General features: G+C 39.7%; 1 protein-coding gene across 1 annotated transcript in view; it reads right to left on the bottom strand.

Annotated features, from left to right (window-relative positions):
• The window catches only part of RYBP (RING1 and YY1 binding protein), an 80,891-nt gene extending 62,010 nt beyond the window's left edge, over positions 1-18,881 (bottom strand). Inside the window, exons 1-2 of the mRNA XM_047746825.1 lie at positions 18,710-18,881; positions 17,831-17,956 (exon numbers count right to left, since the gene is read on the bottom strand). Coding sequence (XP_047602781.1) covers positions 17,831-17,956; positions 18,710-18,741 — 158 coding nt within the window. The 5' untranslated portion in view covers positions 18,742-18,881. The remainder of the gene's footprint in view (positions 1-17,830; positions 17,957-18,709) is intronic.

Raw genomic sequence — 18,881 nt, 5'->3', positions numbered from 1 at the left:
ACTCTAGCCACTGTTCTACAAACGTTTCAAGATAGCTCTGTTTCTAAAACCTTAAGCCAGCAAGCACAGAACAAAATGGAATGTAAGAGAAAGGCATTTTCTAGTTCTCCTGAGGTGACCCTTTTTAAAACAGACACTGGTTGAGGAGAATTCTATTTTGCAATAAATTGTTGTCTCAGCTGTGAGCAGAGGAGCAGGTATGAACTTGAAAGGGAGATGATAAAGAGAGCTAATGTTAAGAGACTATATAAAGGGATGCCCCATTGGCTCAGTCAGTTAAGCGGCTGTCTTTGGCTCAGGTCATGATCCCAGGTCCTGGAATCGAGTCCCGCATCTGACTCCTTGCTGGGTGGGGAGTATGCTTCTCCCTCTGCCTGCCACTCTGCCTGCTTGTGCTCTCTCCCTGACAAATAAATAAATTAAAAAAAAAAAAAAAAAAAGTGAGAGACTATGCAAAGAGGGGCACCTGGTGGCTCAGTCCTTCAGCCTCTGCCTTTGGCTCAGGTCTTGATCCCAGGGTCCTGGGATCGAGCCCTGCACAGGGCTCCCTGGTTGGCAGGAGGGCTGCTTCTTCCTCTCCCACTCCCCCTGCTTGTATCCCCTCTCTCACCGCCATTCTCTGTGTCAAATAAATAAATTAATAATCTTTAAAAAAAAAAAGAGAGAGAGAGAGAGAGAGAGAGGCTATACAAAGAGTAAAATTAAAAACTAAAGAGAGGAAGTAAACAAATGTTGGCAGTATTTCCAAGTCATTCGCCAAGTGGTTTTTAAAATTTTTAATAGACATACCCTATTTGCAGAAAAAATTAATCAATATATGACATTATTTTAAAAAGGAAACATTTTAAAACTAGAGATTGGGAGAATGGATTACACTTTAAAAGTTACACCTAAGAGTACAGAAACTGTAGCACATTAAGACCTTGCCTCTGAAGATTTAACTGTGTCAGTGGCACTATCCTTGGCCATGTGGGCTTCAAATTTAAATCCGGGGCAAAAATGTAAAAAGGAAATTCCACTACAAAACGAAATGCACAAAGTTCTTCAATGACCACAGAAAAAAAGAATCGAGAGTTTTCCCAAAAGAGTTTATATGAGCTGAGTCTTAATCTAAAGGTGACTTTTACCAAGTAAAACTAAGAGGTGGAACGTCTTCAGGCAACACAGTCACTGTGTTGTGACATGAGAGAAAATGCTGAGGAACACAAGTTTGACCCGAAGGCACATTCTAAGAAGTGGCAAAGATGAGCTGGTAGGTAGGACAGAGCCAGACCATGACAGGCCTTGCAGGTCAGGTCGTTTAAGGAGACAAGGCAATACCTCCTCGGGCAATCAGGCAGCAATCAGGCAGCAACCAAGGATTCTAGGCAGACAAGCTACACGATCTATCTGTTTTCTAGAGAGATCACTAGACACCCGACTGAGCAAAGCTACTCCAAGAGTCCAGGTGCAGGTCTGTACTGCAGAGATTTGCAATTAATGAAGTTCACAATGAACTGAAAAATTAAATAATGAGGACCTAAAATTAAGGTGGTAGTGACAGGAATATAGGAGGAATAAAACAACAGAATTTGGCATCTGACTGCTGCAGATGGATGTCTAATGATGCCTATAGACTGGTGGCTGTATAGATGATATTACCATTTTCAGAAAAAAGCTTATTAAAAACAGTAGGAATGTGAAGTTGGAGAAGATAGGAGTCAAGTGCAACCGTGCTATATAAACCCAGCTGGGAATGTAAACTCTTAAGGCTAATTTTGTTATCCCTAAAATGGAGATATGTATCATACCCTTAAAAGGATTAAATGAGACAATGTATGAAACAGTCTTAATATAGTGCCTATTTGTTAAATGAAGGTTAAATGTTGGCCCTTATCAGCATTACTATTAGGTTGAGTGCAGGTTACAGATGAAGACTTTGATGAGGTGTCCCACTCTTCTTCCTGTTACCCAATGAAGCTCCTTCTAGGTCTGTGTTCCAATCACTCCCTCAATAACGGCCGTTCAATAAATACTAAGCATAAAAAAGTAAAAATGTACACCTGTTCTAATAGAACCAAACTTTACTTTGGGGCATAACACAGTATTAACTATTTCAGTAATACACTTTCCAAAAAAAAGAAAAAGAGAAGCACTGAGTCTTTCTTTTAATTAAACAACAAAGACTATGAAGACCCCTAGGGCTGTAGTGCACAGATTCTGTACACCAGGTGTTTTGACAGAAAGCTCTTATCTTAAAGATGTGTAATAGGAGGATAACTGAATCTAGTCATCTGGTCAGTCTGTGATGAGTTTAAGTTCTTAGACTGGGAAAGAGAAGAACAAAGATTTTTAAGTCCATAAATGAAGGGTTATTAGTGAAGGATTTCAAAATAAAAACCTCAATTATAACTTAAATAAGGAAATTTCAACTATACGTACTTTTTTAAAAAAAGATTTTATTTATTTATTCGACAGAGAGAGAGAGACAGCATAAGCAGGCAGAGTGGCAGGAAGAGGGACAACGAAGCAGGCTCCCCGCCCAGCAAGGAGCCCGATGAGGGACTCGATCCTAGGACCCTGGGATTCATGACCTGAGCAGAAGGCAGCCGCTTAACCGACTGAGCCACCCAGCATCCCACAACTACACATACTCTTGCCAAAAAGTTTTAACAGATAAAACCTTCTCATTAAGAGATTCTGAAATGTATAAATATCCTGGGGGTGGAGGAGTGACACATTACAAATACATTATTTTCAATAAACTTTAGACAAGTAATTTGGCATCATGATATTTCATTATTACATTAAAAACTGCCAAAACTGACATAAATCACAGTATAAATGGAGGAACAAAGAAATCATCCAGTTCCATGAATTTCAGGAACTTCAATTAACTGCAACCCACGGTTTAAAATCCCAACCCTGTATCTACACACACATAATATCGTTCAATGAGACATTTTTAAACCTTTACTCACAATATAATTGCAGTAAACAGACACTGTGTACACTGAAACTTTTTTTTTTTTTTTTTAAGATTTTACTTATTTACTCAACAGAGATCACAAGTAGGCAGAGAGACAGGAAGGGAAGCAGGCTCCCGGCCAAGCAGAGAGCCTGACTTGGGGCTTGATCCCAGGACCCTGGGATTATGACCCGAGCCAAAGGCAGAGGCCTTAACCCACTGAGCCACCCAGGCGCCCCATACTGAAACTTTTTAAGACATCCTAAAGCACTGAGAAAAAATAAAAATTTATGAAACGTACTTACATCGAATTTCAGTTAGTCTGGATGGAGAGCCACGTTCCATAGCCCTCACAAAAAGAAAAAAAAAAAACAAAAAAACAAAAAACAAAACACTCTAACTGCAGAATTTCCTGTTGCTAAGATTCACCAAAATCAGAAATGAGTTCTTCATAAAGAATTATGAGGTGTCCTTAATACATTTACAGGTTCAGCAGACAAGAAGAGAGGCACTGTCAGGCACATAAGGAGGAGGCTGGGGGGGGGGGGGGAAGCGGCAAAGAACACTCTACCTACCCACCTCCCCCCATTATCACTCCTGTCTTGAGCACCAAAATGCAATCCCTGCTTTATAAATAAACATCAATGATGTACACCAAAAGTATAGGTCACGATAAGTTCACTGTCATACATTTTGTTCCAGAGTACTCAACAACAAATTAGATTTGAAGACTTGTGACTCCTTCAATTTTCTTAACTGGAGGGAAAAAAAAAAAAAAAACCCAGCACAAATAAAAACAGCAATGCATACATTGGAAAGCAGAATCTACACATTAGAACACAAAAACCAAAGGCCTAATTGTATGTGCTCCATCAGACCCTGTCCAGGCATCACTGTCTTGGGAGAGTCAGTCATTCACAAACTCACTGCTGCCTCTGACTACTGATTTTCATGATGGCATGCCATGTTCTTTCAAAGAACTGTGTAATTTTCTGAATGAGTCAAGTGATAAACAGTACTTCAAAAGTGATTTTAAGACAGTCACCAATACTATACTGCATATTTTCAGCCCATTTTCATGAGTATATTTCATGAAGTGACAGAGTGAGAAAAACTCAACATTATAAACAGAAACATCACAACAAGCAAAATAAATCCCTTAACCTAATAGGCTTACATTAACCTTTTTCATCATAGATGATATGATTAATATCTAATAATAGCTAATAATCAGGATAATTCTAAACAAAGTAGACACTATATTATTGCTCTTATCTAATTTAAATGGCCCTGGAAAAGTGTTCTCCCCTGAGACAGCAGAGGAGGAAGGAGAAATTAAAAGAATGCAGTTAGAACACTTTGGTTCCCTATTAATTTGTCCATTTAATTATGTCACCTTTCTATTTCTTCTATTCTACTAACTGGGTATGAAATCAACTAAGTTACTTCACTTTTCTGAGTCTCAACTTCCTCAACTGTGAAAGTTGGAAAACCAACTCTATCTCAGAATTGTAATTCCAGTATTACACTGGAAAAACAGACACAAAACTAGTATGGTAAATGTAAAGTGCAGTGCAAATGCAGAGTACTTGAGAATATCATCTTGAGACTTAAAGTCTAAATGCCCAAGTGCCTGGTGAAATACCGTGCACGCGAGCACTCAAACATTTGTCTCTTTATTCCATCATCATTTAAAACTTAGGTCCCAAAAGTTCAATTCTGGAACACAAAGACTATCTCATGTACTACTTATGTATTTTTCACTAGTAATATTATTAAGAAATCAGTTGTGCCTTTAGTATGATGAGTCATTCAATCCAATACAATACAATCCATCAACAGCTTCATTACTTTTAACTATGTGTTCTGTGTTAGGTCCTGTGCCAAGTTCCTTCAAACATTCTCTCACTTAAACCTTATAATACCCCTCTGGAGAAGTTACTATTCACAAATGAAACACAAAGCACAAGATTAAGTAACGTGCCCAAGGTCACCAGGTTAGCAAATGACATGGCTGGGGTTACTCAAACTGAGGTCTGACACCAAAACCTTGGCTCTCAACGCCAACTACTACTCTCCAATATGGTTGCCACATGTGGCTACTGAGCACTTGAAAGGTGGCTAGTCTGAACTTGGTTGTGCTGTAACTGTAAAATACAGACCACATCATAGTATGATTTTTATCATAGTATGATAAAAAGAATGTAAAATATCTCACTGCAATTTTATACTGATTACATACTGAAATGATAACATTCTGGATATAACTGATTAAATAAAGTAAGTTTCTTAAAAATGATTTCACCAAAGGACATCTGGGTGGCTCAGTTAATTAAGCTTGAGCTCAGGTCATGATCTCAGAGTACTGGAATCAAATACCGCATCCAGCTCTTTGCTTAGCAGGGAGCCTGCTTCTCCTTTCAGCCTGGTCCGCCTCCTCTGCCTGCCCCCGCCCGCATCCCCTGCTTGTGCACGCACTGTCTCTCTGACAAACAAAATAAAATCTTTAAAAATAATCATTTCACCTGCTTTTTACTTTCTCACTGTGGTTAATGAAGCCTAAAATTTCATGTGGCTTGCAATGTACATACTTACACTGGACAACACTGAGTCAGAACATCACACAGGACATTTGTAATACCAAGAGCAAAAAACAGCTTTAAATTTACAAACACAACATGTTTTAGAGTATAAATATATTCTCTAATCTCAGCTAATAGCTACTGAAATGCTAAATCAGTGTAACCGATATAAACAAAACTTTACAAGCTCAATGTAAATGTTATTTAAATTTCAACATTCCAGAATTAGATTTTTAGAACTTATTATGAATACTGGTTTTTCCAACTACCAAAGTGATACCAACTCATCTAAACTACAGAAATTACAGAAAAGCATACACACACACAAAAGAATCCAAAAGAATCCACCATGCTACTGCTAAGAATAATTTGATCACTCATTACTTCCAAGTAAATATATTAAGTGCTGTGAAATATTAAAGTGGGATCATATGTTTTATCATTTTGAAACTTGTTTTTTTCTAATACTGTGAACATTTCCTTTTATTATATATTCTTTCTAAACTTCACATTTTATTTTGAAGTAATTACAGATTCACAGAGTATTGCAAAAACAGTATGAAGTTCCATATAATTTGCACCCCATTTCCCAGACAGGGTTGCATCCTCTGGATTACAGTACATCAAAACCAAGAAACTGACACTGGGACGCATTGTACCGTTTTAAGTCACCTTATCACATGTGTAGATTCATGTAACAACCACCACAATGAAGATTAGATTTAATTAACATAGAACATTCCCTCTCAGTACCCCTTTACAGTCACAACCTCCCCCCCCCTTGGTGACTGTTAATCTAACTCTGTTATTACAAAAATGTGAATGGCTGCCTAAAGTGTGTGACCTGCACAGATTGGCTTTTTTCACTCAGCATCAAGCCCTTGAAATCCACATCATCAGTTGTTGTACGTATCCAGAGTTTGTTCCTTCTTCATTGCTGAGTTGTATTCCATCTAGTATGGATGTACCACTTATCTAATCTACAGAAGGACATTTGGATTATTTCCAGTTTTAGGGTATTACAAATAAAGCTGACATTTTTAAGAGCTGCAAAATATTTATAACTATTGCATAGTTTTTATCAATTCCCTCATTTCTATGTAGGCATTTTTTTTTTTTAAACTACAGCAAGAATTACCATCAAACTCCACTTTTTGGGCCACAGATCCTTATGGTCTTAGTAAAAGACCTGCCCCTCACGCAGCACTCTACCAACACTTCTGAATGCATCGGCCAGGCAGCATTTTTTGTTATAATAATGATGCAATAGATGTGTTTACACAGAAATTTTTATATGCAGAGAACACTAATTCCTAGTTGAAATGTTAGGTCACAAGGTACAAATATTTTTAAAGGAATTGATACCAACTGGCCTTCAGAAAATTTAAAGCAACTTATCTAGCACCAAGGCTCTGTTACAATGTCCACTTCTTCCTAGACTCACTAAAAATTTTTAGTCTTTAAAATTCAACTTGCCAAAAATGTTGTTTTATATTTAAGTAATAGAAGTTATACATTTCTCATGTTTCCTGCCTTAATTTGTAGTTCTTTTATTAACTACCTATTCATATTCTTTGGCCAACATTCTACTGAAACACTAGTTTACTGACTGTCAAACTTGGTTCTAACATATGTTACAAAGAAATAGCTTTTTAAAAATACATGTATCTGAAATCCAACACACATATTAATAGCCCAAGACAATATCTGATTTTTCAATGTGGAAGACACAAATTTAGTTGATATGGTCCCCCAATTTATAAGTACTCTTCTACTACACACAATGTTATTTATTAAGAAATCGCCTCTAATTCCAGCTCTAAGTTCATGTACATGTTCATGTACATCCCTACATTCATGTGGGGATGCCTGGGTGGCTCAGTCAGTTAAACAACTGCCTTCAGCTCAGGTCATGATCCCAGGGTCCTGAAATCGAGTCCTGCAACAGGCTTCTTGCTTAGCAGGGACCTGCTTCACCCTCTGTCTGCAGCTCTCCCTGCTTCTGCTCACTCACTCTCTCTCTCTGACAAATAAAGTCTTTTAATTAAATAAATAAATAAATAAATAAATGCAGATCACTTCTCTTAAATTCACTGTGAAATGTCAAGACGTAAATTTTCTCTAACATCAAAACTATCCCCAGTTTCATTAAGAAACATGGCTGGCTTCTCTTTAGAATTTAAGGTCATCTAACCAATAGTTCTCAAAATTGTGCTCCCTAGACCAGCACTAGCACCACTAACATCACCTAGTAACTTCTAAGAAATGCAAATTCACAGGCCCTACCCCAGGCCTACTTAATAAAAAAAAAAAACCCGGAAGGTGGTGGGTAGAGCCAGAAATCAAGCAATGTGTTTCAACAAGCATTCCAGAAGATTCTGATACATACTAAAGTTTGAGAACCACAACGTTAAACAAATTTAATAGAAAAATATTAAATCTGGATTGCCTTACACACTTATTCTTTTCATGAAAGACTTCGGCAAAGTTAATCACGCCACAGATACTAAGAATTCAAAGATATATTTTCATTCTACCCCGAAGTAAAAAAAAAAAAACAACCCAAAAAGAAAACTGGAAACTGGATGTTAGCTTTATTTTCTACAAAAAGGAATCCCTAAAACCATGAAGTGATCACAAAAAATTTCCTTAGAAGAAAAACCCAAAATGAACAATATAAAACCAACAGGTCAGAACTGATGCCTTTCAAACCAGAGACTCAATTAGTTTTGTATCGCACACTGCTTGATACTCCCATTCCTATATGGAACTACAACCTACAACACTTTGAAAATTCAATGAACTAGCATATTAAACAGCACCTGGAAAACTATAATTACTCAAATATTTGTGGTCCAGGGAATAAATAAATAAATAAATTGGTCAAATAAAAACAATTCTGTATGGCAGAATAAAAGTGACCTTTATGTTGTTTTGTCCCCTAACTTCTTATAAGCATGTATTACCACCTTCACAACCAAAATAAAGGAGAATCATGACTATATGTAATGATACAGAAAAATACCCTACATCAGTTATTTTTAAGTTTTACCAATACACTGATAATCTCTCTCCTTCATGTAATAAAAATTTACAAAAGGCTGGGGTAGTACCAGATAAACAGAGTTCCAGCCTTCATGCTTATTAAAGTTTGAAATTCAAAGTGAATACATTGAGTATTAACCCAGTTACAAAGGTGTGTTACTATGGTAGCTACTTCCTATCCAGCTGGGTAAGTGTCCCATTTCCCTCCAAGTAAGACCTTCTGAGCAAGGAGCCCAATGAGGCTCAATCCCAGGACCTTAGGATCATGACCTGAGCCAAAGGCAGATGCTTAACCAACTGAGCCACCCAGGCACCCCAAGACAATAGAACTGTTTGGTTTTGACTGAAGGTAGTTTAAGCTGAATTTTTATTTCTTGAAACCTTGAATATTCCGGCAGACTTATGATATTAAACAACTTTTAGTTCTATAAAAGAATGAACAGTGTATAAACCTTATACCCTACATATGAAATCTGACCTCTTCTTAGAAAGCAGTCACCAGGTTTATTTTCTCCATGACTAACCACCAAGTACTCAATAGGTTTTAAGATCCAATACAGGCTGATAAAATTGGCATCCTACATCACCTTTAATTTCCAGTCCCTTCCAAAAGCTACTTCATCTTAAAACGTATTGCTAATGCTCTTAAATTATAAAGTTTTAAGTTAAGATTTTTTTTTAAAAGATATCCCTTCTACCTGTTTCTTTTCTCAACCAAAGGATCGTTTAAATAGTTTTTCTAAAATGATAAAGGGAGGGAAAGAGAGCATTACCTAATCCTACTGAAAAATCAAAATTTCATTTGTTTACCTTATGATTTCAACTACTCATGATTTCTGACTAACACTGCAGTTTTCTTGCACTGTCCTTTATTGATAATTCTTCTTTGACACAACAGTCAATCACTGCATAGAACTGAAATTAAAGCTAAATAAATGAAGTGAATGAGTCAAGACTTCAATTTAACAGAATTAATCCAGATTACTCAACAGAATACACTCCATGTACAACTTCCAACTTATAGGTATATTAATACAAGAGAACTTACACAATGGACAGCATAACCCCTCCATCAATACCCAACATGTTCTGTACCCATTTCTAAACTATCTTTTAGATGCCAGGTTACATGCACACCCATCTAGTTCCTTAAGAGTGATTTTGCACATGACTGATCCTCTGCTTCATTATCAGATTTTTAAGACTTTCGGCTGCTTAAATAACCAAATGGGCAACCAAAAAGGATTAGGAATCATCAGAGTTATTGTTTAGGTAAATGTGCTCATGCTCTGAAGCTCCAAACCACTCCAGGAAGTACTTTAAATGCACTGCCTACAGCGTCCAAGACTCAAGTTCTGTGTTTAATTTCCAGCACATGTTTAGAAAAACAAAACCAGAAAAACAGGTATATTACTTTTAAGGACACACTTCATAAAGACAACTTTCCCTAAACTAATAACATTACACACACAGGATTCAAGCCCCAATATAAAGCTTATTTATTACATGAAACTTTTAAACTAACTGGAACAGTTTTAAGGGGGATTCCAATTGAAACTCATCTTCATCTATTCTATATACACTTCCTGAACCCGTCAGTGCCAGGCACTGTACTACCATTGTTAAGAAAAATAAAGCTGTGAAAAAAAAGGCCCTGTCCTCAGGGGGGCAGCTGGGTGGCTCAAGTCAATTAAGCATAGGACTCTTGGTTTCTGCTCAGGTCATAATCTCAGGGTCATCACATGGAGCCCCACATGGGGCTCTGAGACTGCATGGAGACTGCCTAAAACTCTCTCCCCCTCTGTCCCCACCATCCCTCCCTCCCTCAAATTAATTGTTTGTTTGTTTTAAAGGTTCTACCCTCAAAAAAGGTAAAACATAACAGGTGTTATGTTCTAGGTAAAACAGGTAAAAACGTAACAGGTGATCAAATAAAAATTCTGTTCAAGTGTTAAATGAGTTATACATGATTTGGAGGGGGAGGCAATCAAATAAAAATGCCATTCAAGTGTTAATGATGAGCTACACCTGACTGGAGTGATGAAAAGGCTTCCTGAGACATCTAGGAGTACAAATAGTAGTGAGGCAGGACACAGAAGGAAGGAAAAGCATTTCAGATAAAGTCCAGAGAAGAGAAGGTGTGAAGGTATGGAAATGTATCATGGTCCATGCCTGGGAAACAAGCAGTTTGGCAGGAAACACACACACACACACGCTATATGTGGAGGGCAGATGGGGTTTGGTGGCAGTCTGCTTGCAGAAATCCTAAAGGGACATGAAAGGACTAAATCAGAAGCCCCTTGTGATGCTAGTACTTGGACTTTATCTTAAAGGCAATGAGAACTAGGAGGTAATTTAAGTGGACCAAGCAGAGAGAGCTGGATTTGACAGCCATGAGCATGGATGCCTAAGGCTGGTGATCATGGTTATTATACAGTAAATGGGAATTACCAGCCTGTGGGGAGAAGTGGAAAGGTGTGGATGACATCTGAAGTGAAGGAAGAGCTGAAAAGGATGTAGGAGGGAGCAAACTAACTTGTATCAGCCTGCACAACAAACTACATCTAAGAATCCTAAATCCCAGATTCAGTAAGGCTTTTCCCAATATACCCACACAGACCAACTATCTCTACCATGTACTCATTTATTCCATGCCTACCACCACTGGGTGCTCCTCACACCACTGAAGATCTTTTTGTCTCACCTTTTCAACATCTGTTAGGTTCCCTGAAAGCAGGCATTTTCTATTAACCAATGACTTGAAATATAAATGACTGATAAAACACTACAACTGATGAGGCAAAAGCTTACTCCATTTATGTACTGTAGAAAAGTTCCACACACCAGGCTTTATCCTTACACTCAATGATGTGTGAATTTACACTACAGCTGAGAGAAGACACCTGTGTTCAAGTATGTAGGTTATAAAAAGATACCAAGGAGATATCCTATTTCTAGAATATGTAAGGGTCTACATGCAGAGTTGAGCTCTAAAATAGTCTTAGGATGAAACAGCAGCACTGGTAAACTCAGACCCATGCACACAAACGCAGATGAATCTCAGTAAGGCAGGCCCAGGAGTGCATCTAACTGGATGACTCCACTTACACCAAATTCAGAAACATGCACAACTGCTCCCCAGCACTGGAAGTCAAGAACAGTGACTGAAGTGACTGTCAAGAGTGTATCACAGGGGCGCCTGGGTGGCTCAGAGGGTTAAAGCCTCTGCCTTCAGCTCAGGTCATGATCTCAGGGTCCGGGGATCAAGCTCCCTGCTTAGCAGGGAGCCTGCTTCCTCCTCTCTCTCTCTCTCTCTCTCTCGCTCTCGCTCTCTGCCTGCCTACTTGTGATCTCTGTCAGATAAATAAAATCTTTAAAAAAAAAAAAAAAAAGAGTGTATCATAGACTCTGGGGTCCTGGGTGCAAGTCACATGGTGTGTTCACCTTCTGAAGGTTCCTCAAGCCTTTGCTTATGATTTGTGCACTTCTCCATATATATGCTACAGTTCAAAAAGTTTACTTAAAGGGGTGCCTGGGTGGCTCAGTGGTTTAAGCATCCAACTCCTGACTGGCTCAGGTCATGATCTCAGGATCCTGGGATGGAGCCCTCAGTCTGGTTCCGGGTTCAGGGCAGAGTGTACTTAAGATTCTCTCTCTCCCTCTGCCCCCGCGGAGAGGCTCTCAAATAAACAAATATCTTTAAAAGAATAAATGAACCTTAAAAACAAACAAAAACAAAACCCTCCTCACCTAAAAAAGAAGGAGGGAACTTCCTGATGGGGAGGAAGACTCCACAAACAAAAAGGCCCTGGTGACAGAGCCAAAGAGAAAATGAGAGCCAGAAGACTGCAGAACGTTTCAGACTGCAAAGAACTGCAAAGAACGTTCAGACTGCAAAGGAGACATTGAGGGATCCACTATTACCTGAAGTTCTAATGAACTGAGGTAGTGCTGACAACCTCCTCAAGTAGCTGCCGTTTACCAACAGTTTTTATTAATCTTGGAATCTCTTCAGCACTGATAGAAGCACAGGATGAACGTATGCCACATGGGGAACTGACAGGATACACTGACAAGTTAGGTGGCCTGGCCTCAGGATATGGCAGGCAACTAAGGAAAAGCTGACTAGCCTGTACACAAAGGTTCCAACTTTAAATTGTCCCCAACCCAATGAGCTAAATGACAGAGGCTACAGAAATAACCTGCAGAAGTAACAATCCCTTGCTCCAAAAGAAAGGAGTATGCGTGCTGCCCAAAAAGGCAAATGTGTACCTTAACACTGTCTAGAAAGAGGTTCTCATCACTCTGCAGTTCCACATTCTGCTCTGATTTCTCAAAACACTTGCCACTGGCCAAAATTATTTTATTTTTCTGTTTACTTGCTTATTTTCTCTTCTTCTCCATAGTATTTCAAACTCCATGAGAACAAGGACCTGGTCTGTTTCTCTACCACTGGACACCAGAGCCCATTTGGCTGTGTGCTCAATAAAAATTTGTCAAATAACCACAACTACCCAGGTAACTTACTTTAAGGTCACCAAGTATACATAAGATCAAGTCAGTACCAATAAATCAGTAAGTTCAATGTAATAGCAAACACAAAATAAATTATCACCGTTTCTGGATAAGAGCGATCTTTAAAAACCTACCAGCTTTGAGGCCAAAAGATTTGGTAAAGTTTGATGGTTCAGAAGACACGTAATTATTCCATGTATTTAATGTATTTATACATTTATTTAAAAATGTATATTTTATACATATATTTATTTATATATTTATACATATATTTATAAATAACATATTATTTCCATGTATTTAATGGAGAAATTTTATGAAAGACAAACACTACAGTAAAACCCATGTGACCTAAGGAGAAAAACCACTGTGGTGGATGACCCGAAACCATAGGGAAGAAACCTGGCTCTACTCCAGGTTAGGTAAACCCCACCCCTGCTTTCTGGGAGTTTCTTACCTGAAAATTATTACCTCAGGGAGATGCACTTCTGAAGCAAGATTAGAACTTTCACGTCTCGCTAAGTATGTATGTTTTCCCCTAAAACTTCTAAAGTACTTCATGACTATTCAAGGGCTACTGAGTTGTTAGGCTACCTGAATTTGAGGAGAGAAATGTCCAAACTTACAACTTCAAAAAATGAGGGAGTTCCAGAACAAAGGAAACGTTTTCCAAACAAAACAGAGTACCAACTTCTAATTCAACATCCTGAGTACCAACTTTTTTTTTAAGTGACATAATTTTATTACACATCTAAAGTAATTTCCTCACTTCTGTCTGCAAAAGCTCTAAAAACTTTTCAGAGATGGTATGCAAATCAACGTGATTTGAACCCAGTATCACAATAAAATCTGGCTCTTAAGACTAGAGAAGTTCCAAATCTATGGTAATTACCCAACACAAAAATTTACCAACTTTCAAGTGAGTGTCATTTAAGCAGTAGCTGAGGGTCAAAACGCAGCACTATGATCTAAGAGGCACGAATCAGCTCCCCTGCTGCAGCAGTACCTTGGCAATCTTTATTTCCAACAAAGACATTATTGGATTCAGAGAAGTAGCAAGACCGAAGCAAAGTACATTCAATCTACCACCGAGTCTAGGAATTTACTCTGCTCAACACTCAAGAACTTCCACTTAACAAAATGGTTAAGAAAAGTTGTTAATATGCAGGGGTTTTTCATTCTAAAAGCTGATGGCATCATCTTTCATGAGACTGGCAAACCCTACTTTATCTATCTCCTATTATCACCTAGGAAAGGGATAGAGTTTCCTCCCCACCCACAGCCACCTTCAATATACACTCCTTTATTTCCTATGTTGAAAGGCTTAGGGTAGAGTTCTCTCAGCATGGTGAGGAGGCAACCTTCCCGGGAGCAGGTGACCCTTCCATGCTTTTAAGTTGTATCACAGAACAAACAGGAGAAAACCATAGGATGTGATGGAAATCTTCCCAAACTGATTTGTGGTGATGGTTGCACAAATCTTTAAAATAACTGAAATTCAATGAATCGTGCACTTACTATTAGTGAATTCTACAGTATGTAAATCATACCTCAATAAAACTATAAAATAATCACCAGCAAGGAGCAGAGTGCGATGACATAATTAGAAAAAGGAATGTATCTAAGACCCAAAGAGACCCTCCATATAACGGACACATCCAATACAGACCCTTGTTTCTCCCTGAACCTCCAAGTATCCTATTAAGTATATCCTCCTCCTTCCTTTAACATGTTCCTTTGGAGCATTTGACCTCCTTCCATTCTGCTCTGTGCTTCTCCAGTAAGAAAAAAGACCTTATGAATCACTTCCATGAATCACCTGGAGAATTCAACATATAAAGTACACATGGCAATAACAATGAAAAGTTGGCAGGTGAACTTATAGAAATCAATTCCCTTTTCAGAAGAAATGGGAAGGAGGAGGAGGCATCCTAATTGATTCCCCAAGCCAGACTGCTCCAATCTCCCACACAGCACTTTATTTATACCTCTCTCAGAGCCTTTAAAACTTGGATTCTGCTCATCTTTGTGCATTTCTAACCAACCCCCCCACCCTCACCAATGTCTTGACCAGTATCTTTCACATCCTAGGAATTTAATAAATGCTCTTTGGGTAAGAGTTATTATTCTCCTCATTAAATTAAGTGACACCAATTCTATCCTCAAAGGGTAAATACAGTTCTGTGTCCTGCTGGACCTACTACTAATTAAACTCTGACTTCCTTCGTTGACTTGGTAGATTATGGCAATAAAGACAAAAATGATGAACAAACTCCAAAATGACCACTGGCTAGGCCAGCAGCTAGGCTGTTGTTATAATATGAATAAGAAACAGCAGCTCAGAGCAATAAAACCCAATTTCTACGCCAGCCAGCAGGTTAACAAAGCCCTTTTATTATTTTTAAAAGTTATTGTAAAATCACAAATTTTTGCCTATTACTCAGCATCCAAACCCAGTAAGTTTTCTACTGTCATCAATACCAGATCTGATTAAAACTATGCAAGACAAAAGGTATTAAATATTTGAAGTACCAAAAAAATTACGAGAAAAAGACCCAGGAAAATCACAGAGCAGTAACTAATATGGCAGGGAAATTAACCAACAGTTTCTACACCTCATAACGCCTGGATGAAGACCTGTTGAAAGTCGCCTTTCGCATGAAACCCATTTCTAGCCTAAGAAAGCCAAAATGCTGTCTGCTTTCCAATTAAAGATGGCTTCAAGAATAGATCTCAAACACCAAAACACTGACAATAACCAAGAAACAAAAAGGCCACGTAAAGGTATTGCAACTTTTAATAAGAGTGTTAAGTCCTTAGATCTTGGAAATCTGTGTTCAAATCCTACTCAACCAGAGACCTCAAAAAATTACACGAAAACCCTTAAAGATAAGAGATAAGTATCCTGGTTCCTGAAATATTTCGTCTTTAGTAATTTAATATATCTGTTAAAAAACTGAATTTCACTGTCATCATCTGTAACTCTGAAAAAACTTTAAACATCTCTATTGCTTTTAAAATCAAAACCTCCCACATGCTTCCAAAAAGTTGATAAGTCAGATTTTTTTTTAAAAACATGTAGAAACTGAAATGCATTTCATTATAAGATAATTATTCCCAGCAATACATCAGATGTAAACTTGAATTTGGTTTTGCTCTTCACCAGTTAAGTTCTCAAGTTCTTAGGAGTTTCCTAGTCATTTACTTGAACATCATCTACGGTAACACTCAAAGCAAAACCACAATAAAGAGGTTTGGCCTCTGAGGGATTCTACGTGTAAAAAAAACATTACTCATAAATAAAATACAATCACTATTGCTTTAAATAACAAATACATTTCTAAACTTTCATGCCATTTGATGGAATTCCCTGTTTCAGAGAGCAAAACAAAATCTATTAAGCTCCCAATAAGTGCTTTTTATTTTAACTAAATTTGTTCTATCATAATACAAAAGTGACATGAATTTGCTGTAAAAACTTCTGGAGAAATATTGTTAGTTCTTGAGTACTTTCATTCAAAACACTCTTTATTGAAAGAGTTAGTGGAAGTCGCAGAACTGCTCCACCAGTAATTGGACCAAATCATCCCAGAATTATATTCTTTAGGTTACCCAATATCCTAGGCAATCCCAAGTATAAATAAAGCAGTGAAACCCTGGCAGGATACGTTTAGTCAAAGAATAACATCCAGTGAGATCTATGGAGTACTGCAACACAATCATACTGGAACACCACCAACTCAAAAACAAGTACCTGATGAAATGAGACTTCTGGCAATCACCTTGTATCTTCAAGGATCCTCTAGGCACTCACTCCTCCCCAGCTTTCACACCCATATACCCCAATGCCTTCCTATGAAATGACATCGAGTAACTTCACTTCAAACTCCCAACATTAAGGACACAAACTGCAGATTCAATTTAAAAGATGACCAGAAGGCTACAGAATCAGCTTTGACATTTTATCCAAATATATATCTAAACATTAAACGTGGAGTAGTTCAACTCATTTTGATACCAGATGCGATTTACTACCCTCACAAAAATGAAAAGGAATTCTTTCAACATTCTTTTCATTGTAATAAGACTTTAAACACAGAAAAACTTCAATAGTCTATTCATTTCACCATTTTGCAGAATCGTCCTCCAACACCCCTCTGCATAAGATAATCAGGAAAAAAAAAAACACAAACTGACAGTTCAGCTTTCCAAAAAAAAAAATGCACTTGCTTTATCAAACCCCAACATTTATTTTCAAGCACAAGAAAGTAACAGACATTTGCAGCTCAAGACAGGAAAAGCACAACAACCAGCATAACTGTACATCCACCACTAAATCGCTCAGAGAAGAAAAAATTCAGGGCAGGCAAATTAAAAACATTCTACACATGGTGAAAATAAAAGGTCTAAACTCGTACAATCCATAGCAAAAGCACTGCTTCCTCTCTTTTTGAGCCAATACCAATAAGCCAATGGATACAAGTGTCAAATAAATCCAGCCTGTTAGAAATAAGACGAAAACGTGGAAAAATTCCCTCCCATAAATCATTCAGTGAATAGGACCGCTTTGCACACAACACAAAATACACACAACCAAAACCACACATCAACCACCCCCAAATGCAAAAAAGCCATAATCAACAAGTTGGAAAGAGGGCATAAAGTATAGCTCTCCACCCTCTCTCCCCGACCTTAAAAAACAAAAGTCCTTCAACAAAAGCTAACACAGATCTTCAAGTACCTGGTGGAGGTGCCTTTCCTCACATCGCAGATGCTGCATTTAAAGGCTTCAGCGCTGTTTCTGAAGGTGCAGACGCTACAATCCCAAAAGCCTTCGTCTGCCGCAGGTTTCGCTTGTCTTTTTGGCCTTCGGAGGAGTGAGGAGTGGGGGAAAGGGGAGGGAAGAGATAGGGAGCAGGAAAAAGGGGGAGAAACAGCAAAACACAGGCGCTGGTGAGCCCTCGCAATTTCGCAGGAATCCAGTGCTGGAAACTTCGCTCGGGCGACCACCCACCCACCCTTTCCGGGGACCGAAAAAGGGACTGGGGAGGGAACGGGGCGCCCCCACCGGCACCCTGCAACCTCCGAGCCCGGACCGCGCTGCCTCGCACAGCAGGCGGCGGCGGCGCCCCGGGAAAGGCCGCGGCGGGCGCAGGAAGCGGGCGGACTTGTGGACTTGAGCGTGGGGCTGGGGGGGCCGGCAGGGGAGCCGCGGGCCGGATCTGGAGGGGGCGCGCAGGGGCAGCCCGAGGCCGGCGGCGGGGAGTGGGCCGGCTCCTTCCCTCTCCCCTCCCATGCTCGCGCCCTCCCTCCCTCCCCACCTGGTTAAATCTCCCTTTGTCTGGGAGGAGTGGCGGCGGCGGAGGGCGGCTGAGGAGGAGCCGCCATGGCTGCGGCGCGCACGGCCGCCGGCCCCGAGCGGGAGCGACACCGCCTCCCGCCGCCGCCGCCGCCGCCGCCGCCACCGCCCGCCGCCGCCGCCGCCGCCTCCCCCAGCCCTGGGATCTCCATCTTAGCAGCGCCTCCCCCCGCCCCAGGTGGCCCGGGCACTAGTCGTTGCCAGCCCCCGCCCGCCCCCAGCCCTCCCTCCCCTTCCAACCCCTCAGCTCCGAGCAGGTACATTGTTGGGCTCTTCTCGTTGCCCATGGTCATGGATGGGCTGCACCCCCGCCCGCCCCCCAAAAGCCGAAACAGGCGCCGCTAGGAGAAACGCCATCCGCGGAGTCGGCGCGGTCCGGCCCCCCTCCCTCCCCCGCGCCCGCCCGCCCGCCCTCAGCCGCTGGGGCTCGAGC

The sequence above is a fragment of the Lutra lutra genome, chromosome 1 (genome assembly GCF_902655055.1).
Source record: "Lutra lutra chromosome 1, mLutLut1.2, whole genome shotgun sequence".
Classification (NCBI taxonomy): domain Eukaryota; kingdom Metazoa; phylum Chordata; class Mammalia; order Carnivora; family Mustelidae; genus Lutra; species Lutra lutra.
Note: the sequence above shows the minus strand (reverse complement) of the source record. Positions and strands in the feature narration are given on the sequence as shown.